Genomic DNA, 22,500 nt, shown 5'->3' with positions numbered 1-22,500 from the left:
CGGCAGAAATATCTATTAAACAGTGAGACAGACATGAGTCCTGCTGCTCCTCCGGGAGTTTATGGAGATAACAAGAGCTCAGAGCAGTAAAACTTCTGTCGCTGTGACAGTCCTTATTGAAGGTAAGCGCGGATTCACCGTATGTTTTGGAGCTGACTTTATTTTGTGTTTTGTTTTGGTTTTTTTTCAGCCCACCTGACAGGCCTTCTCAGGTTCATACAAATTTCCTTCTTGATTAGAGTCAGATCCTCTAGTTTTTCTTACGTTGCAGCAGTGGTGATAAAAATGCTGTTGATGCTGTTTATAAACGTTCACCTTTGAAATAGTTTTGCATTAACTCGTTAATAACACAATATTTTTAACAGTATTAATGAATATTGAATAAGCAAAGAGTAAAAATGAGTAACCAGTGTTGATATCATAATTTGTTCAAATAGAAGTGGTTTTTATTGACACAGTCACAGAATGAACAATATCAAACTCCTAGATTTCAAGGGGTTTCAGATAAACGATAAAATATTAGAACCGTTGCCATAGTGATTAAGAATTTATTATTTATTTACAAAATGTATCTTTTGAATGGAAAAAAATACAAACTTTTGCATAAAAACCCGAGGCTCAAACAGCACACGAAACAAGATTTAAACCACACCTCTGAAATAAAACCAAAGCTTCAAATGAAACTTTAAAAAGGACATACTAATACTGTTCTGTCCATATTTTCATGCACGGAGAACGATCAGACGTTTGGAGCCCGGAGGATTAGAGCGTCACATCTGAGACGGGCCTGGTCACATGTCAAATACAAACTAAAGGGTCTCGCTGTGAGGGGCCTGTTTTTAACCGATCCTTCTGTAGCGTAGAAATAAAGAAATAAAACACGAACAAAACGAACAGATGGTATCGAATTTCAAAAGCGAGCGTGAGGATGAGAGGAGAGGAAGGGGGTCCGGGAAGTATAAAAACTGAAAGGAATGTTATATTTCTCCATAAAGAAATATTTCAAATGTGTCCCAATTTTTATCCGGCTCGGACCGCTCTGTTCCAGCTTGATAAGGCTCGGAGGAGATGGGTTTTTTTCCGGAAGGCAGGCGGGAGGGTGGGGTCTAAAATATAACATGTCTACAGCGGGACAAAAGTGGTGCAGGGGCTGAGCTTTCAACTGTTTCCGAGAGGGTTACTGGTTTGATTTTTAACCCTTAAGACTGGGACTTAAAGGTGCATTGTGTAACTTTTCTGGTCCGTCAAATGCTTTTCTTCATGGAGATGTTATTGCTTTGTCTGGAATGTTTCACAGTATGGCATTAAACCTTTCTATCTTCATGGAGACCAAACCAGGCCAAGTTACAGGTCAGATCTGTGGAGAGGCCTGATTTTCTAGGTATTTTTAAGCAATAAAACTGTCTGTAATTGAATAAATGTAAGATAGAGCTGTTTAATCTCACACTGTGGAACATTCTAACAAAGCAATGACATATCCATAGAAACAAGCAGGTGACAGACCCCCAGCCAAAAAGTTACACAGTGCACCTTTAAACAAAAGCATGTTTTTTTTTGTTTGTTTGTTTTTATTAGACCCGAGCCCTGACAGGGTGTAGGGCCTATTGCGTTCACTATGATGAACACATGGATGAATGCGAGAGGATGTGGTGCACCTTCGGCGTTTGCAGAGTGTGGTGTTTGTGAGGCACGTCGTTTGCGGGGTGCCGCATTTGCGGGGCACGGCATTTTTGTGGCGCGCCGTTTTCGTGGCACAGCTTTTGTGGGGCGTGCTATTTGAAGGGCTTGCTATTTTCTTGGCACGCCGTTTGCGGGATGCGGTGTTTGCGCATGGCGTGGTGTTTGGGGGTGTGGCGTTCGCAGGGCGCTGTGTTTGCGGAGTGTGGCGTTTGCAGGGCGTGACGTTTGTGTGGCATGGCATTTGAGGGGTGTGGCGTTTGTGTGGTACAGCGGGTGCGGCGTTTGTGTGGTACAGCGGGTGCGGCGTTTTGTACAGCGTGGTGGTGCGGCGCGGGTGCGGCGTTTGTGCGGTACAGCGGGTGCGGCGTTTGCAGGGCGCGGCGTGTGACAAGCGAGGGCTATTTGATGCCGCTTGCGGCTTTAATTTTTTAATTTTGGTTGTTTGTATTACACTGAAAAACATGTGTCCTTAATGTGAGCAGGCTCGCATCTCCACAAACCTGACTCTTACTCTTCCTGCTTGTTTCCATGGTAATGTTGTTTCTATGGCTATAATGTTCCACAGTCTGGCATTAAACCTCTCTGTCTAGAATGTTGTGTGAAGAAGCGCGGTGTTTTGTTTATTTCTATTTTTAAACGTTAGCAGACTATGTGCCGGGTTTATTCTGAGCTGAAACATTTTTATTTTTGTAACTTTTTTCACAGAATTATAAAGAACATAAAAAAACAAGTGTAGTGCTTCAAAAATACCACTAAGAACAAGTGCAGAGTTGAGCAGAAAAGTGAAAAGAGAATAGAAAATTAGTAAAACCTCCCACCGTGTTTTTGTTTTGACAGGCGTTGTGGCTATAGGGCGTCTCTGCTCACTGCACTGCGCTCTTTATACACACGTAGTATTTTCTGATGGAACTTTGTGTCAGTTTTACCACATGTTTTTGTGTGTGTTTGTGGTGAAGTGTTTGTTGCAAAACCTGTAAAATATGTATGTAGAAGAAACTGAAGCTTGAACTCACTTGCCCCACAGCCAGACGGTCTGAGGTTGGACTCTCAGACTGTGTGGAGTGTGGAGCAAGTTCTTCTCATGTCTTTACTAAAGGCTAAACCCCACATTTGATACTTGGCAGTGCTGGGGGTGTCCTACATGTATCTCTATTGGTGGATCTTTCAGCGGTTGCCATGCTGACACAATGCATACCTTAGGAAACACAGTCAAAAAAGTTTTTAGATTGTCTGAAAACTCAAGAAATAAGACGAGTCTAGTCTTATTTTTGGTTTTATATTGAAAAACGAATGAACGAGTGATACAGGGATTGGGTTGGTCTCAAGATTTAAGATAACAGGAAATAATAGTGAAAAAACTAGAAAAGCACTCAGAGAGCGCAGACCTCCGCCAAGGACTACCCCCAATTGTGTTTTCCATAAATATTTGTCTCGTATCTTTCAGTTTGGAATATGAAAGAGGATCCCATTGTCCATCCCTGAGTCAAATTTCATGGGGTTTGGTCAATAATTAACCGAGATATTGAGAAACAAAATTTTTGGCCCCATTTACCACAATGTTAACTCAATTTCAAAGTGATCCAGAATCCAGGATTTCTTCCGGATCACCCCCAAAATGAAACCAGTTCTTCCTTTTCACATTTCCAACAAATCCTGAAAATTTCATCAAAATCGGTCCATAACTTTTTGAGTTATGTTGCTAACAGACAAACAAACAAACAAACAGACAAACGCCGGCAAAAACATAACCTCTTTGGCGGAGGTAAAAAGGAGCAAAAACATCCTGAGCAGCGGTCCTGGCTCCTGTCCTAATGTACATATTTTCCGAAGTACAGTAATAGTAGCAGGTTGAACTCACAAATTGGACCTTTTCTTCTTCTAACGTTGGAATTCGGCGTCGTTTTTTTGGAGCCGATCTCGTAGAATCACATCTCGCTTGTGTGGAACTGCATTAGTGTTTATAATTAAAGGGAGATAATGTATTGCTTTTGACAGCAGTTTTGGTAATGGGCTCTGCGTTCACCATCTGGGCACTTTGTCATACAGAGAGATGGGCCACTGCAGGATTTAATACGAGGGGAAGAGTGCACGAAGATTCACTGTGAAGTATCGTGTCGGAAATGTTTCATGATTAAATAAATGAAAATACATTGTGCGTATTTTTACACAACTTTTAATAGATTCTGGACAGATATTTTGTGTATCGTGAAAGGCTGGATTACGTGAGGTTGTTTATCGTTTAGTTACTGGAGCGTTTTAGGAGAAAATATGTTGAATTGTTTTTTTTTTTAAGTATTGTAAATGTACTGGATATTTTTGAAGTAACAGCAGCAGGTTTGATAATGTTATTAGTCACAGAAGTTGTAGCTGAAGTAGTAGAAGTTGTAGTTGTAGAAGTAGTTGTTGTAGTAGGAGGAGTTGAAGTAGTAGCAGTAGTAGTAGAAGTAGTAGTAGTGACAGTTGAAGTTGTTGAAGTAGCTAAAGTAGTTGTAGTAATAGTAGTTGTAGTTGAAATAGAGTTAAAGTAGTATTAGTAGCAGCAGCAGTAGTAGTAGTGTAGTAGTAGTAATACTGGTAGTAGTAGTAGTAGTAATTGAAGTAGTAGTTAAAGTACTAGTAAAAGTAGTTGAAGTAGTAGTAGTTGTTGTTGTTGTTGTTGTTGAAGTAGTTGTAGTAGTAGCAGTAGTAGTAATTAAAGTAGTAGTTAGGAGGAGGAGCAGTAGCAGTTGAAGTAGTAGTAGTGATAGTAGTAGTAGTAGTAGTAGTAGTAGTAGTAGTAATTGAAGTAGTAGTTAATGTACTAGTAAAAGTAGTTGAAGAAGTAGTAGTAGTAGTTGTTGTTGTTGTTGTTGAGTAGTAGTAGTAGCAGTAGTAATTAAAGTAGTAGTTAGGAGGAGGAGCAGTAGCAGTTGAAGTAGTAGTAGTGATAGTAGTAGTAGTAGTAGTAGTAGTAATTGAAGTAGTAGTTTTGAAGTATTAGTAGCAGTAGTAGTTGAAGTAGTAGTTGTAGTAGTAATAGTTGTTGTAGAAGTAGGAGGAGTTGAAGTAGTAGTTAAAGTACTAGTAAAAGTAGTTGAAGTAGTAGTAGTAGTAGTTGTTGTTGTTGTTGAAGTAGTTGTAGTAGTAGCAGTAGTAGTAATTAAAGTAGTAGTTAGGAGGAGAGGCAGTAGCAGTTGAAGTAGTAGTAGTGATAGTAGTAGTAGTAGTAGTAGTAGTAGTAATTGAAGTAGTAGTTAATGTACTAGTAAAAGTAGTTGAAGAAGTAGTAGTAGTTGTTGTTGTTGTTGTTGAAGTAGTAGTAGCAGTAGTAATTAAAGTAGTAGTTAGGAGGAGGAGCAGTAGCAGTTGAAGTAGTAGTAGTAGTAGTAGTAGTAGAAGTAGTAGTAGTAATTGAAGTAGTAGTTTTGAAGTATTAGTAGCAGTAGTAGTTGAAGTAGTAGTTGTAGTAGTAATAGTTGTTGTAGAAGTAGGAGGAGTTGAAGTAGTAGTTAAAGTACTAGTAAAAGTAGTTGAAGTAGTAGTAGTAGTAGTTGTTGTTGTTGTTGAAGTAGTTGTAGTAGTAGCAGTAGTAGTAATTAAAGTAGTAGTTAGGAGGAGGAGCAGTAGCAGTTGAAGTAGTAGTAGTGATAGTAGTAGTAGTAGTAGTAGTAGTAGTAATTGAAGTAGTAGTTAATGTACTAGTAAAAGTAGTTGAAGAAGTAGTAGTAGTTGTTGTTGTTGTTGTTGAAGTAGTAGTAGCAGTAGTAATTAAAGTAGTAGTTAGGAGGAGGAGCAGTAGCAGTTGAAGTAGTAGTAGCGATAGTAGTAGTAGAAGTAGTAGTAGTAATTGAAGTAGTAGTTTTGAAGTATTAGTAGCAGTAGTAGTTGAAGTAGTAGTTGTAGTAGTAATAGTTGTTGTAGAAGTAGGAGGAGTTGAAGCAGTAGTTAAAGTACTAGTAAAAGTAGTGGAAGTAGTAGTCGTCGTAGTAGTTGAAGTAGTAATAGTAGTAGGAGTAGTAGAAGTAGTAGTACTGGTAGTAGCAGTAGTTGAAGTAGTAGTCGTAAAAGTTGAAGTAGTTGAAGTAGTAGTAGCAGTAGGAGTAGCAGAAGTAGTAGTACTGGTAGTAGTAGTAGGAGGAGGAGCATTAGTAGTTGAAGTAGTAGTCGTAAAAGTTGAAGTAGTTGAAGTAGTAGTAGTAGTAGTAGTGTAGTAGTAGTTGTTGTTGCTGTTGTTGTAGTTGAAGTTGTTAAAGAACAGTAGTAGTAGTTGTAATAGTAGTTTGTAAAGATAATTTTAAAACAGTTTCTTGTCAGGTCCTGATCTGGTCTGACCTCAGGACTTAAACGGGTCTGGATCTGGGTCTGGATCTGGGTCTGGATCTGGGATCTGGGTCTGGACTCGGACCAGGAAACCAGCTCATATTTTGTTTAGTATTTTTAGTTATGACGGAACCAACTTTCATCACTCCTTGTTACTTTTTTCTCCAAATATGTTTTAAATTTTGTTTTATTTGGGGTTTTTTTTTGTCCACTTCCCCATCCCGGCAGTTACTAAAAGTCGTCCCCGTGCATCTACGCTCTAAAATACTTTGTAAAATCATTAATATTACTTCTCAGAAACCATCAAAACTTAGACTAAGTTGGACTAAAACATCCAAACTTTCCTGATTGATGCTGTGTCATATAGAGTTTTCCTGTACTGGTCTGCTGGTGCATTGGGAGCCATTTAAAACCTGCATTGTTCCCGGAGGAGAGGTGCATTTGAGTTTTTCAGATTTATTTATAGAAACACTTAAATGGCCGCTTCACTGAGCATAAACTGTTAAATCCGTATATTTCTGTGGCATTCATCATCGGGACAAATACGGGATAATTTAAGGAGCTTCGTGATGAAAAATGCTCCTCTCACGACCAACGAAAGCCCGATTAGTTTGCTTAATTAATTCACTTGTATGTAAATGCGTTGTGTAAAGTGGAGATGCTGCTTTTTCGTGTTTTCTAATACAGCGGTTTTGCTTTTCTGCGTGAGGTTGAAGGTTAGATTCCCTGAGATTTTGCCACTAACTTCAGTCACATTGTAGTTTTCTCCTGACATAATTGTTTACAAGTCCAAGAGGAGGTTGAGGTGGTTATTATATTTCACGTTTGTTTACAGTTTGGGTTTGTTTGGGTCTAGGTCGAGGTCTTGGTTTGGTTTATTAATAGGTTGAAGGTTGAATTCCCCGACATTTAGACTGAAACTGAAACTGAAATCACAATATGCAGTATTTTTTGGACTGTAAGTCGCAAGTTTTTGTGACTTAAACTGCAATGTCGGACTTTTGAACCGCATACGGACTAAACCAGGACTAAAATAGGACTGAAACAGGACTAAAACAGGACTAAACAGGACTAAAACAGGACTAAACAGGACTGAAACAGGACTAAAACAGGACTAAAAACAGGACTAAAACAACAGGACTAAACAGGACTAAAATAGGACTAAAACAGGACTAAAACCAGGACTAAAAAACAGGACTAAACCAGGACTAAAACAGGACTAAACCAGGACTAAACAGACTAAACCAGGACTAAAAACAGGACTAAACCAGGACTAAACAGGACTAAACAGACTAAACAGACTAAACCAGGACTAAAGCAAGACTAAACCAGGACTAAAACAGGACTAAACCAGGACTAAAGCAAGACTAAACCAGGACTAAAACAGGACTAAAACAGGACTAAACTAAACCAGGACTAAAGCAAGACTAAACCAGGACTAAACCTAACCCTAACCCTAAACCAGGTCTAAACCAGAACTGAACCAGGACTAAATCGATCTCAGTCCTGGTCTCAGTCCTGGTCTCAGTCCTGGTCTCAGTCCCAGTTTGTTCCCGGTCTGGTCTCGGTTTCAGTCCTGGTCTGGTCCTGGTCTCAGTCGCGGTGTGGTCCCGGTCCCAGTCCTGGTCTTAGTCCTGGTCTCAGTCCTGGTCTCAGTCCCGGTCTACTCCCAGTTTGATCTCGGTCTCACTCCTGGTCTCAGTCCTAGTCTCAGTCCCGGTCTGGTCCAGGTCTCAGTACTGATCACCCAACGGTCTACACGGGTGCATATTTTGACCCATGGTTCAGTCCTGGTTCAGTCCTGTTTCAGTCCTGTTTCCAGTCCTGGTTCAGTCCTGGTTTCAGTCCTAGTCCTTTAGTCCTGGTTCAGTCCTGGTTCAGTCCTGGTTTAGTCCTGGTTTCAGTCCTGGTTTCAGTCCTGGTTCAGTCCTGGTTTAGTCCTGGTTCAGTCCTGGTTTCCAGTCCTGGTTCAGTCCTGGTTCAGTCCTGGTTCAGTCCTGGTTTAGTCCTGGTTTCAGTCCTGGTTCAGGTTCCAGTCCTGGTTCAGTCCTGGTTTCAGTCCTGGTTCAGTCCTGGTTTAGTCCTGGTTCAGTCCTGGTTTAGTCCTGGTTTAGTCCTGGTTCAGTCCTGGTTTAGTCCGGCATCGCAGTTTAAGTCATGGAAATGAGAATCGGCCATTATCTCTTTTTTTCCATTATTCATTTAAACACAAAACCAAAAACAGAAAAAAATGAAAAATAATGAAGAAAATAGTCGTTGTTGTTCTTTTGGTTTTTTTTTTTTTTTTTTTTTTATTTAAAAAAAAAACAAATGAACGAATGATACACAGATTGACTGAAGTTATAGTTATATAGAAGTTATAAAAAAAAATAACTTTATGACACGACTTAAAGGTTGTATGGAGGATTTTTTTGTTTGTTTAAAATTGTCATTGAAAGTTTAAAATACCATTACAGAGACGCAGCAGCCTTTTAATTATGATGACTGAAAAAAAAAGAAAGAATGAAAATCTATCAGTTGTGGACGTGTTGAGGCCAGATAAACATCAGCCAATAGAAAACGAGGCTCCCTCTTTTTCTATTGGCTGTTAGGTTGTCAGTCAAACTCCCTACATTTTTAGTGTAACTGACTCGTCGGCGCTCGGGGATTATGTGGTTTATGCAGCGGTTCTTTAAGGCTTTTTCAAACTGTAAAAAACTTTTCAAACTGTCCCTTGCAATTCGCACAAAGTTTGCTGCGATGGCGGACGAGAATCCACGACCAGTTCGCCGAAAAAGAAAGTCCGAAGGGTCTAAAAACTGACGCGTCGGTCACTAAAATATGTCTAGGCAGGTCACTTCAACAGTAATTCTGAACATGCACTGGATGTAAACAAATGTGATTTCTAGAGTAAAGAGGCGGAGGAGATGTTTCTACTGAGGAAGGTGGTGTCGCACATGCACAACATTTGAAAAAGGACGGTCGCTGTATTTTGCTTCCCTTAAAAAATCCTCTATACAACCTTTAAATCTCACAGGAGTCCATTTCTCGCGATGTACCAGTTGCACCTTTAAGCAAACTTGTGACTCCGCTTGCTTCTGCGTCAGCTTGTATCTCCCATGGTGCACTTCTTCACAGTTTCGGGGGGGGGCTGTTGTGAGGCATATGTTTGGCTAATGCGCTCTTATCTCGCCCCCTGCCCCTCTGATACCACGCAGCCTTCATCTCCCCGGGTTTTTTTTTTTTTTTCTGGTCCGTCGCCGTGGCAGCTGCTCCTGTCCTGCGAGCGGCCGGGGGTCCCGATCTGTCCAGGAAACTGCCACCGAACCCCCACTTAATCACGACGAGTCTATTTAAACGTGCGGAGAGGAGAATGTATTTAGGCGTATTACTGTCTGGGGTTTTGGAAGGATCTTCGACTGTGGAGCGTGCGCCTTGTTGCCGTCTCTAATTAGTGCCACGTGCTGATTTGGAAAATACTTAACATCTTTGCTTCGGGGTTAATGAAGTTTCTATCTGCCTACATGATGTTTCTCTTTTATTTTCATGATTATTTACATGTTGAGTCTCACTGAATGAATCAAAACTACAGATGGAAACATGTGGAAGTAGTGAACAAAAAGAACTCCACCCGTTAGTAGTTGAAGTAGTTGTAGTGATAGTTGAAGTTGTTGATGTAGTTGCAGTAGCAGCAGTAGTAGTAATTGAAGTAGTAGTTAAAGTACTAGTAGAAGTAGTTGAAGTAGTAGTAGTAGTAGTAACTGAAGTAGTTAAAATGCTACTAAAAGTAGTTAAAGTAGTAGTAAAAGTAGTAGTTGTAGTAGTTGATGTAGTTGTAATAGTAGTAGTAGTTGTAGTAGTTGAAGTAGTAGTAGTTGAAGTAGTAGTAATAGTAGTAGCAGTACTAGTAGTAGTTGAAATAGAGTTAAAGTAGTAGTAGTAGTAGTAGCAGTAGTAATAGTAGTAGTTGAAGTAGTTGTAATAGTAGTAGTAGTAGTAGTAGTAGTAGTAGTAGTAGTAGTAGTAGTAGTTGAAGTAGTTGTAATAGTAGTAGTAGCAGTAATAGTTGAAGCAGTAGTTGAAGTAATTGTTGTTGTATTAGTTTAAGTTGTAGAAAAGCAGTAGTAGTACTAGTAGTAGTAGTAGTAGTAGTAGTATTAGTAGTAGTAGTTGCTGTAGTAGTAGTTGAAGTAGTTGTAGTAGTAGTAGTAGTTGTAGTAGTTGTAATAGTTGCTTCGGGGTCTAACCCGGGACTAACCCAGGACAAACCCAGGACTAACCCAGGACAAACCCAGGACAAACCCAGGACTAACCCAGGACTAAACCCAGGACTAACCCAGGACAAACCCAGGACAAACCCAGGACTAACCCAGGACTAACCCAGGACAAACCCAGGACAAACCCAGGACAAACCCAGGACTAACCCAGGACTAACCCAGGACAAACCCAGGACTAACCCAGGCCCAGGACAAACCAGGACTAAACCAGGACAAACCCAGGACTAACCCAGGACTAAAACCCAGGACAAACCCAGGACTAACCCAGGACTAACCCAGGACTAACCCAGGACAAACCCAGGACAAACCCAGGACTAACCCAGGACTAACCCAGGACAAACCCAGGACAAACCCAGGACTAACCCAGGACTAACCCAGGACAAACCCAGGACAAACCCAGGACTAACCCAGGACTAACAAACCCAGGACAAACCCAGGACTAACCCAGGACTAACCCAGGACTAACCCAGGACAAACCCCAGGACAGACTAACCCAGGACTAACCAGGACAAACCCAGGGACCCAAACCCAGGACAAACCCAGGACTAACCCAGGACAAACCCAGGACAAAACCCAGGACTAAACCCAGGACTAACCCAGGACTAACCCAGGACTAACCCAGGACAACCCAGGAACAAACCAGGACAAACCCAGGACTAACCCAGGACTAACCCAGGACAAACCCAGGACTAACCCAGGACTAACCAGGACTAACCCAGGACTAACCCAGGACTAACCCAGGACAAACCCAGGAACAAACCCAGGACTAACCCAGGACTAACCCAGGACAAACCCAGGACAAACCCAGGACTAACCCAGGACTAACCAGGACAAACCCAGGAACCCAGGACTAACCCAGGACTAAACCCAGGACAAAACCAGGACTAACCCAGGACTAAACCCAGGACAAACCCAGGACTAACCCAGGACCCAGGACAAACCCAGGACTAACCCAGACTAACCCAGGACTAACCCAGGACAAACCCAGGACTAACCCAGGACTAACCCAGGACTAACCCAGGACAAACCCAGGACAAACCCAGGACTAACCCAGGACTAACCCAGGACTAACCCAGGACAAACCCAGGACTAACCCAGGACTAACCCAGGACAAACCCAGGACTAACCCAGGACTAACCCAGGACAAACCCAGGACAAACCCAGGACAAACCCAGGACAAACCCAGGACAAACCCAGGACTAACCCAGGACTAACCCAGGACTAACCCAGGACTAACCCAGGACTAACCCAGGACAAACCCAGGACAAACCCAGGACTAACCCAGGACAAACCCAGGACTAACCCAGGACTAACCCAGGACAAACCCAGGACAAACCCAGGACTAAACCCAGGACAAACCCAGGACTAACCCAGGACTAACCCAGGACTAACCCAGGACCAACCCAGGACTAACCAGGACTAACCAGGACTAAACCAGGACTGACCAGGACTAACCAGAACCCAACTGACTAACCCAGGACTAAACCCAGGACTGATTCCAGGACTGAACCAGGACAAAACCCAGACCCCAACTAACCAGGACTAACCCAGGACTAACCCAGGACTAACCCAGGACTAACCCAGGACTAACCCAGGACTACCCAGGACTAACCCAGGACTAACCCAAACCAGGACTGAACCAGGACAAAACCAGGACTAACCCAACTGAACCAGGACTAACCCAGGACTAACCCAGGACTAACCCAGGACTAACCCAGGACTAACCCAGGACTGAACCCAGGACTAACCCAGGACTAACCCAGGACTGATTCCAGGACTGAACCAGGACAAAACCACGACTGAACCCCAACTGAACCAGGACTCACTGTCAGGACGGGCTCAAACTCTCTGAGGTGCGCCGGCGTAGGCCTCTGGGTGACCGCAGGCGACAGCACCAGCGCAGAGTTCCATACCACATGGAGCGAAGCGCAGTCATCGCTCCATCACGCTTTGCGGACACCCTGCTCCACCAGCTCGGGGTTCTCTCTCTTAAATCCAAGATCAGTCCTGGTTTAGTCCTGGTTTAGTCCTGACCTGTCCGTGTGTAATCACTACCCGGCCGTAAAATTCCTGAACGTTAAAACCCGCCCATTTCAGCAACTATTTGCCCATACCTCACCCGGTGAAGGACTTTGACTCAGATTAACTCCAAATTTGTTTTAGATTAAAATAAAATTAAATAAAAATACAGTAAAATTAAATATCTTGTGTCTGCTGCATACAGTAGTTCTAATCTATGACATCCATGAATTATTTTGTTATACTTTGCTCATATTAACATATTGATCTAAAAGAACTACAATAAAAGCAACAAGTGAGCTGATTCTGCGTTGGAAAATGGGAGCCAACTTAAATCACATCAGTCTCACAGGCTGTCAGCACCTCCCACAGATACCTGCACATCACACTATATCGAGTAACACTTTTTTTCATCTGGAGGAAGGAGTGATGACGCAGTGACATAATGAACACGGGAGAATAAAGATGACTCAAACCTGCATGAATCACCCTTGTAACACAACTTATACACTTACACGGGGGTAAGTTGTAGTAGTGGGCGAATGGAGCCTCGTGAAGCATCGACACCTCAGTCGCAATATCGTCTCAAATGGTTCGACGTGTCTGAGGCCTCGGAGAAACACTGACCTCTAGTGGACAGATTTAACAATAAGACGATACTTGTGTGCAGAGCGACACCGTACCTAACAACAACAATAACAATGAGGATTTAAAATAATATGTAAAGAGCAACATAAATAGCAGCTGTAAATAAGAAAATAGGTGACCATGGATCGCTTTTTTCCACTTGTAGATGCCATCGAAAAAGAAACACATGCCAAAAGTCACCAAAATCACCACTAACGTCATACAGTACTCCAACATTTTTAAGAAATATTGGTGCATCTTTTGTACTGTAGCAGTTTAGCGCTTGTCAAACCACGGAAATGCGCTGAACACTCTGAAACACTCTGAACCAATCGCAGGTAACACTTTATAATAACTACATCTTACTTAGCCTTAATAAAGCATGAACAAAGACTTAATTAATAATAATTCAAGCTTAGTAAATACTTAATAAAGCATAATTTGTCTTCACTTTACAAAAGCTCTCAAAAAGATATGAAAATAAACTCTTGGACTGAAAAAGAACCTAATAACATAAATTATCAGAAGACCAAACGAACATCATTGGAGGTGTTGTGTGTTGATACTTTGCAGGGACATCACGCTGGAGGTGTCCTGTCTGTGCGTAAAAACAAACCAAAAAAGTGATTAGATTGTCTGAAAACTACAAGAAAAACTACAAAACGATCAATACGAGCGTTCATGTTCCTGTTTAGATGTTTGATTTTCAACACAAACGTGAGAGCGGCGCCTACGGTCAGCATCACAGCCCCAGGGAATATTGAAGACTGTAGCTGCGAAGTATCAGTAGTACTCACTCCATTTGGTCTGTTACTAGTACTGCGTTATAGTGAAGTAATGAGGAGCACTTTTGCATCATGTCTGTGTGATTCTCGTTCGTCTCTCTTATAATGACCTCCTCTTTCCCGGTGACAGATTTGACACATGCTCATCAAACCAGGCTCTGTGTGTGTGTGTGTGTTTTTGTGTGTGTTTTTGTGTGTATGTGATGATGCAACGTGTTGGACCGGACACTAACCTACCAATTATGCGTCATTGTTTGGGTCTAAAAATAAGACAGTATAACAAAAATGTATAAGTCTACAACCACACAGAGCTGAAGACGCTCCTCTGTTTAACTGTGACGATCGACTGAGTATTTTTACAGGTTTGATCACAAAGACAGTGCTGTTATTAAAGCAGAATGAGATAGAAAGAATATAAATGTTGTGTTTTATTTAGTTTTGTTATGAAAAGTTAGAACTAAATCTGTACTAGTCCTGTACCCGGCTTTGGTCCCAGTTTATTCCCAGCCTCCTCCTGTTTGTTTCCATGGAAATGTTTTTTTTGGGGTTTTTTTTTTTGGCTATAACCTTCCATATAACGGCAGAAAATGTATCTCATATCACAATGTTCCAAAGTATGGTTTTAAACTTCTATGCCCACTGAATCATACAGGTGTCTTTCTACCTTCGGAAAGGTCCTTACTATCACTAAGTTATTTTAAGTGTACGTGAAAATAAAATTGCAGCCTGAAATAGCCCATGTGTGACTAGTCCCCATGTACAGGCCCAGACCAGGTCTGAGGTGACGCAGGAGGTGACGGTGTGTTGTGTTTGTGTTAAGTTTTTTCATGAAAAAGGTTATTTGCAGGTTATTTCTATTTCATCACAGTTTATTCCAAGTAACAATGCGGTGTGGGTATAAGGTAAACTTGTCCTGTTTTCTCCGCCTCTGCACAATTAGCAAAATCAAAACTATCCTCTCCCACCCTGATCTTGAAAAACTTATCCATGCATCATCTTCTCCAGTGTAGTCTATTGCAACTCCCTCCTCTCCGGCCTTGACTCCAAATCCGACTCCTGCCTCCAACTGGTTCAGAACGCAGCAGCTCGGCTCCTCACTGGGTTTAACAGACATCAACACATTATGTCTGTTTTATCGTCCCTTCACTGGCTGTCTGTGTGTTTTAGAATCGATTTTAAGATTTTACTGATCACTTTTAGGCAGGGGTGGGCAAACTACGGCCCGGGGGCCGTATGCGGCCCTTTAAACCTTTCAATCCGGCCGAACTGGAATAAATTACAATAATAAACCTTGTTGATGTTTTATTTGTCATGCATTTCTGGCGTTTCCCAGTAGATGGCGCACTATATATATACATTGAGGTGCGGCGTATTTTGTTGGCCGCAATGCTTTATGGGAAAGTGTTCTTACAGGAGTTATTCGGACCATGAGTGAAGTAGAAGTGTTCAAGATATAAGGCTGCAATGCTTTCATTTCAAATTGGTAAAAATCAAACACTGAAAACATTAAAAAGAGTTGTAATGTTTAGTAATTACAACTTCATAGAGTCGGTTTTACTGCTCTTGTGGTTGTATATGTGTGGTTAAATGGTGTGAGCTTTGAATTTGAGCTATTTTTAGTCGGATTTGAAAACATTAAGCTCAGCTGTTTGTTCACGTGTGGTGTGCAGTGGAACAGGTCTTTACTTTTTATGTAGTTTTGAAGCGCGTAGTGTGATGCCAGAGTCCTACATAAACGTCAATATGAATGTAATGAATCTGAGCTCTTAACACGTCATGTCCTGTCTTCTGTCCGGCCCTTCAGTCAAACTTTAGGACCCTATGTGGCCCGCGAGCCGAAAAGTTGCCCACCCCTGCTTTTAGGTCTTGCACCAAGTTACATTTCAGAACTTTTAACCTTGTACAAGTCCTCCTCCCACAGCCTTAGATCCTCAGGCAGGTCCCTGTGGCTGTTCCAGAGTCCAGGCTCCGGACGAAGGCTGAGCGAGCGTTTTTAGTCCAGGCGCCTCGGCTTTGGAACGACCTGCCTGAGGAGATAATGCTCACACCATCTGTATCATCTTTTAAATCACTTCTTAAGATTCATTTTTATCGGTTGGCCTTTCTTTAACTGGTTTTAGCTTGATTTTATTCCTTATTTATTTTTATTCTATTTCTTTTTATTTATTTATTATAATTAATTGAATTGTTTACATTACATCATCGTCTGTTTTTGTATGTTTTCTGTTTGATATTTTTATGTTTTTTGTATCGTTCAATGACAAAATCGTTCATGTGGTTTGTTTCGGAGCCAAACGTGTTCACAGGTCCAAATGAACCAAAACAAAGATGGCAATGTCTGATATAAAACCAGTTTCCGTGATGCAAAAAAGGTTAGGGACCCCTGTTTTTGCCTATTTTAGCAAAAACATGGACTATTTTGTTCTTGTAGTAGTGGTGTTGAGTGGTGATCCTTGTCATAATATATTTTAACGGCACATTTCCATTTTCTCAATCAAAAATAAAACACATTGTACCTTTTACTCACACTTCTACGTTTAAATTAACTCCACATTTGTATTCCTTTGCAGGATTTTGCCGACTCTGTTTTCCACCTGGTGAAGGAGAAGTACCGCGCGCTGGTGGGAAGCTGCAGCTCCGCACACACTCGCCACAAGTCTCTGGCCGGAATCGTCATGACCCGAGGTACGGAACATTTCTGTGACTTTATTATACACCTTTGAATTATTGAAGTCAGGCAATAAGAAAGGGGGATAAATAAATAAAAAATATAAAAGGTTGCGGGGGTAGAGACGGAGTAAGGGTCTTGTATTGGTGGAGCTTGTGGATAAATAATGGAGGATACGGATTCTCGAGAGGGAGAATTGGACTCAGTGTCTGTCACGGAGGAGCCGGCTGGAGTTTTGGGATAGTTGTACTGACAGGGAATCCTTATACCACTCTGCAAACCCTAACGAGACCAACTTTATATGAGTGGCACCAAGAGAAGAGGATAGAGGGAGGAGGGGAGAGAGAAAGGACAGGAGAGAAGCTAAATTTCAAGTTAAATTACCATGTAACCAGACAAATTTATGCGACAATAAATCAAATCAAATCTAACCTGGTCAAAACTAGTTGTATCCAGGTTAATATTCAGATTTTAAAGGGTTCGAGTAAGGCCCGGGATGATGCATAAAACCTTTTCTGGCATGTTTTTGATGAGGGAACAATAACATATAACATGGGAAAGCAAAATGTTGATTTTTTTAGTTTCGCAGGATTGTTACGTCAGAGGTAAAAGACTTGTTTTAAGTATGTCTGCCAACAAATCGAGTTCATTGTCAGTGGATGTTTGTTTTTTTGGTTTTTTTTAGTAATAGTAGTTTATTCGGTCATTTTGCAGCACTACAAAACTAAATAAAACAAAACAGACTACAACCCCATGGATCATGACTGAAAGAGTTTAGGCTGAAGTAAAAAGTACTTATAACGCCAAACCCTATTAAACAATGACAGAATTTCAAGAAAGAAAAGCAGCGCATGAACAACAAGTTTGTGTTTACATTTTCACTTATGACTTACTGTATATAAGAGACAAAATATGAATTAAAACAAACAAAATTTAATGCATAATTCATTCATTCCAGAGATTGTTCCATATACTAACCCTCTAACAGAAATATAATCACTTTTTTTCTTAGTTCTTATCTTCATTTTTTTTAAAGATACCAGTTTATTCCCATTTATGGTTGTACAAACTAATACTAATGTTAACGAAGGCACAAAAGTTTATTGTTGATGATCGTATAAAATGAACCACGATGAGAATGAAAAAATGTACGTTTGATAAGACTGATTTTTGTTTATGGTCATACAAACTAATAATAATGATAAAGAAAGCACAAACTGTATTGTTTTTGATTGTATCAAAACAAAAAGGGAATGTAAATGAAAACATTTCATTTCAAAACCTAAATTCATTTCAAACCTGTATTGAGTGGGCTTGCATCTCCACAAACCTACTCTTACTAAACTTACCAATTTGACCTGGAGGATGGTCTCTTCCTAACCAGATTCATCAGCCGGTTTCACTTTGTGGAAACCATCTGACCTTGCAGCATTAGGATTCGTTCACTCAATGGTAGGCGGGTACTTTTTTTATTTAACCAATCGCTGCTATTTGGTCTTATGCAATGTGCCAGAAAGGAGTAGGAAAAAGGGCAGTAACGTCTTTCTCCTTGACAAAATTCACAAAACATTCTCTTTGTTCCGGTTTTAAATCCTCGATCTCGGGAATCGTTGCCAACACAGAATGTCTGTCTTCGTCTACATCCATCTCGACGCTTTGTTTACTGTTGTGCTGTTCCACAAAAGGGACACAGACAGGTGCTTGAGTTTGACATCATGGCTTCACAGCTCGTGGTCAGGCTGATTGGCCAGTACGCGTCTACAACCTCTGGGGTTCTTATAAACCGTCTAGTGTATTCTGACTCCTGACCTAGTCGCTGGAGAGAAATTAAATTAGAATGAATAGCCTCTTCCTGCTTTATCCTTGGAAATGTTGTTCTTTTGGCAATAATCTTCTGTGTTATGGCATAAAACGTACCTCCAGCATGGTTTCTGTGTGAAAATAGTGCAGGCCAGAAAAAGCCCATGTGTGACTGGTCCTCTCTGTCTCTGACTGTGTACAGGCCCGGACCAGGTCTGAGACGACACAGGAGGTGATGTGTTTGTGAGTCAGACATAACAGCTCAGAACTGCACAGATCTGACGCCTGTGAACAAACCCAGGCTCCTATAGGCTCAGGATCACTCTAACATTTACTTAAAGATGTAGTTTGGAACTTTTTAGGTGAGGGATACTGTTTACTTCTCTTATCAGCGAAAGGACATAACTAATATTGCTTTGTTTACTGCATTTCACTGATTTAGTCTTGATTAAATTACGCCATCTAGAGGCTGCTTTAATTTACTCTTTTATTAATAATAGTAGAAGAACGTTAGACAGGAAGTTGTTGTTCACTTGAACAAAATGGCCGCTCTTCTGTTCTGGTGTTTCCTTTTGTTGTTTGTTTAAGCATCGTCTGTAAATATTACATGGTAAAACATAATTATACAGCTGTAATGTTGCCTTTTATAAATGAAATGTATGAGTCAGCACGTTTTGGGGCACAATTGTTATGTAAATTACTCCGTTATTTCCTGATGCTAATCGTCATGCTAACTACTTAGATTCACTGACCGTAACTTTCATTGTTGGTGCTGTTTAATGGCCATTTCTGTATGTTTTTATTGTTGCAGTTTCACAAAAGTGGGCCCAGTAAATTTCACCAAAGACATCCGCTGTCTGTGAAGTTTATTGTGGGTCCATGTTTAGCTGTTTGGATAGCTAACTAGTGCCAGTTGTGCCAAAGAAACAAAATCTACATATAACGAAACTGAATCTGAAACCTGGGCTAAGAAAAGAAAGAAATCAGAAGCCTAATCTAACTTATTAAAAAAAAGGACTAAAATCAGGAGTAACCGAGGACTAAAAAAGGTCTAAATGAGGTTTAAATGAGGTCTAAAGAAAGTCTAAATGAGGTCTAAAACTAGGTCTAAATGAGGTCTAAAGTAGTTCTAAACAAGATCTAAATGAGGTCTAAACTAGGTCTAAATGAGGTCTAAACTAGGTCTAAATGAGGTCTAAAGTAGTTCTAAACGAGGTCTAAATGAGGTCTAGGTCTAAATGAGGTCTAAAGTAGTTCTAAACGAGGTCTAAATGAGGTCTAAACTAGGTCTAAATGAAGTCTAATGTAGTTCTAAACAAGGTCTAAATGAGGTCTAAAGTAGTTCTAAACGAGGTCTAAAGTAGTTCTAAACAAGGTCTAAATGAGGTCTAAAGTAGTTCTAAACGAGGTCTAAAGTAGTTCTAAACTAGGTCTAAATGAGGTCTAAAGCTAGTTCTAAGCGAGGTCTAAATGAGGTCTAAACTAATTCTAAATAAGGTCTAAAACTAGGCCTAAACTAGTTCTAAACAAGGTCTAAACTAGTTCTAAACAAGGTATAAATGAGGTCTAAACGATGTTTAAATCAGGTCTAAACGAGGTCTAAACTAGTTCTAATCTAGTTCTGAACTAGGTTTAAACTAGGTCTAAACGAGGTCTAAACTAGTTCTAATCTAGTTCTGAACTCGGTCTAAACGAGGTCTAAATGAGGTCTAAAATCAGGACAAGGACTAAAACTGGATTTAACCAGGACTAAATCCAAATCCACTTTATTTATATAGCACAGTTTATAAACATCCAAAGTACTGCACAGACAAATTAATAAAATAAAAGACAGTAAATCATAAATAAAAACAATAAATGAAAATTGTTAAAATGCTTAAAGCTAAATAAATAAATTTAAAAAGAAAAGACACAGAAGACCACACAACTCACATAACATAATTATTGCTTTACAAATTAACTACAGTTTTTAACAACATTTAATTATAGATTTCCACTAAAATATAAGACGTTACATGTGTATAGTGAGATTTTTTTTATAGAAATACCTTCAAAAATAGACCACACCGTAATTTAGTGATACTGGAAACTCCCATAGTGTAAAATATATGACTTGGTGCACAGGTCTTTGTTGGCTCAGAGGTTTTGGGCAGATTAAAGCTGGACTCATATTGACCGTCTCTTCTCTGGTCTCTATAGTAGAGATGTGTTTGTATTATTATTATTATTATTATGATCTGCTGCTGCTGAAGTCATGGCAACTGACTCTACAGAAAACACTTGTAGATTATACCGGATCAGTAAGGTTCCATATTGTTGCTTTTTCCATCCGTGCGATCAGTTATGAGCAAATAACTCTACACAGTCACTATCAATATGTGGTATTTAAATGTAAAGCTTTAGCAGTAGTAGTTGATAGTAGTAGTTAGTAGTAGTAGCAGTAGCAGCAGTAGTAGTAGTAGCTGTAGTAGTAGTAGTAGTAGTAGTAGTAGTAGTAGTAGTAGTAGTAGTAGTAGTAGTAGTAGTAGTAGTAGCAGTAGTAGTAGCGTAGTAGTAGTAGTAGCAGTAGTAGTAGTAGTAGTAGTAGTAGTAGTAGTAGTAGTAGTAGTAGTAGCAGTAGTAGTAGTATAGTAGTAGTAGTAGTAGTAGTAAGTAGTAGCAGTAGTAGTAGTAGTAGTAGTAGTAGTAGTAGTAGTAGTAGTAGTAGTAGTAGTAGTAAGTAGCAGTTAGTAGTAATAGTAGTAGCGTATAGTAGTAGTAGTAGTAGTAAGTAGTAGTAGTGTAGTAGTAGTAGTAGCAGTAGTAGTAGCGTAGTAGTAGTAGTAGTAGTTAGTAGTAGCAGTAGTAGTAGTAGTAGTAGTAGTAGTAGTAGTAGTAGTAGTAGTAGTAGTAGTAGCAGTAGCAGTAGTAGTAAGTAGTAGTAGATAGTTAGTAGTAGCAGTAGTAGTAGTAGTAGTAGTAGTAGTAGTAGTAGTAGTAGTAGTAGCAGTGTAGTAGTAGTAGCAGTAGCAGTAGTAGTAGTAGTAGTAGTAGTAGTAGTAGTTAGTAGTAGTAGCAGTAGTAGTAGTAGTAGTAGTAGTAGTAGTAGTAGTAGTAGTAGTAGTAGTAGTAGTAGTAGTAGTAGTAGTAGTAAGTAGTAGCAGTTAGTAGTAAGTAGCAGTAGCAGTAAGTAGTAGTAGTAGTAGTAGTAGTAGTAGTAGTAGTAGTAGCAGTGTAGTAGTAATAGTAGTAGTTGTAGTAGTGTAGTAGTAATAGTAGTAGTTGTAGTAATAGTAGTAGTAGTAGTAGTAGTAGTAGTAGTAGTAGTAGTTGTAGTAATAGTAGCAGTTGTAGTAATAGTAGTAGTTGTAGTAATAGTAGCAGTAGTGTAGTAGTAGTAAGTAGTAGTAGTAGTAGTAGTAGTATAGTAGCAGTTGTAGTAATAGTAGTAGTTGTAGTAATAGTAGTAGTTGTAGTAATAGTAGTAGTTGTAGTAATAGTAGTAGTTGTAGTAATAGTAGTAGTTGTAGTAATAGTAGTAGTTGTAGTTATAGTAGTACAATCTTTAGTAAAACTGTAGCAAAACAAAATTCAACACCAAACTATTAAAATACTTTTCTACTTAAGGGACGATTATCAAATATTCATAAACTACACTTGTATCCTATTTTTTGTTTTTTATATAAATATATATATTTTTTACACAACAAAATAAGTGACTCGTGTTCAGGTTGAGTTACAGCAGATGGTTTAAAACGTCCCAAAACCTTTTACACGACTGTAGAAAGTTTGACACCAAATTAAAACATTAAAGTCATTTGTCACTTGAACCTGGTGTAAATTAAATGTAAATGACGCTATTTTAAACATAATAAAACACCATTGTAAATAGTTTTATCACCCAGTTTTCACGTTTTATTCTCAAATCCTCGTCTTAAATGAGCAGTTCCAGGTATGACTTTAAATAGCCTCGTGTCCTTTTGTCTGCGTTTGTTCTTTGTTTCCGGGGGACGTATAGAGACGTGGCACAGTCTCACCTGCCGCGTGTGTGAACCTCGGCGCAGGTGTCGGTTCACAGCCCGACTCGAGGTGATACGACTTATTTCTGGCAAACGGAACAACAACAAAAAAACGTCTACAACTACGTCGTTATAGTTTATACAGAAACAGGGGGAAAGGAAAGAAAAGAAACAAACAAAAGATGATTATTTTTAATTGGCGGAAATGTCGGCTCCAGGATGTAACTAAACCTGAACTACAACAGAACTAGAACAGGACTAAACCAGGACTAAACCAGGTCTAAACCAGGACTAAACCAGGTCTAAACCAGGACTAGAACAGGACTAAACCAGGACTAAATCAGGTCTAAAACAAAACTAAACCAGGA

The 22,500-nt window shown here is 40.0% G+C and overlaps 1 protein-coding gene across 1 annotated transcript in view; it reads left to right on the top strand.

Annotated features, from left to right (window-relative positions):
- adarb2 (adenosine deaminase RNA specific B2 (inactive)) overlaps window positions 1-22,500 on the top strand; it is a gene marked incomplete at its 5' end in the record, with an annotated part of 216,538 nt that overhangs the window by 116,149 nt on the left and 77,889 nt on the right. Inside the window, one exon of the mRNA XM_055151248.1 lies at window positions 16,237-16,351. Coding sequence (XP_055007223.1) covers window positions 16,237-16,351 — 115 coding nt within the window. The remainder of the gene's footprint in view (window positions 1-16,236; window positions 16,352-22,500) is intronic.

Source organism: Boleophthalmus pectinirostris, unplaced genomic scaffold, assembly GCF_026225935.1.
Source record: "Boleophthalmus pectinirostris isolate CB_2022bp ecotype Guang Dong unplaced genomic scaffold, ASM2622593v1 HiC_scaffold_15, whole genome shotgun sequence".
Classification (NCBI taxonomy): Eukaryota; Metazoa; Chordata; class Actinopteri; order Gobiiformes; family Gobiidae; genus Boleophthalmus; species Boleophthalmus pectinirostris.
Note: the sequence above shows the minus strand (reverse complement) of the source record. Positions and strands in the feature narration are given on the sequence as shown.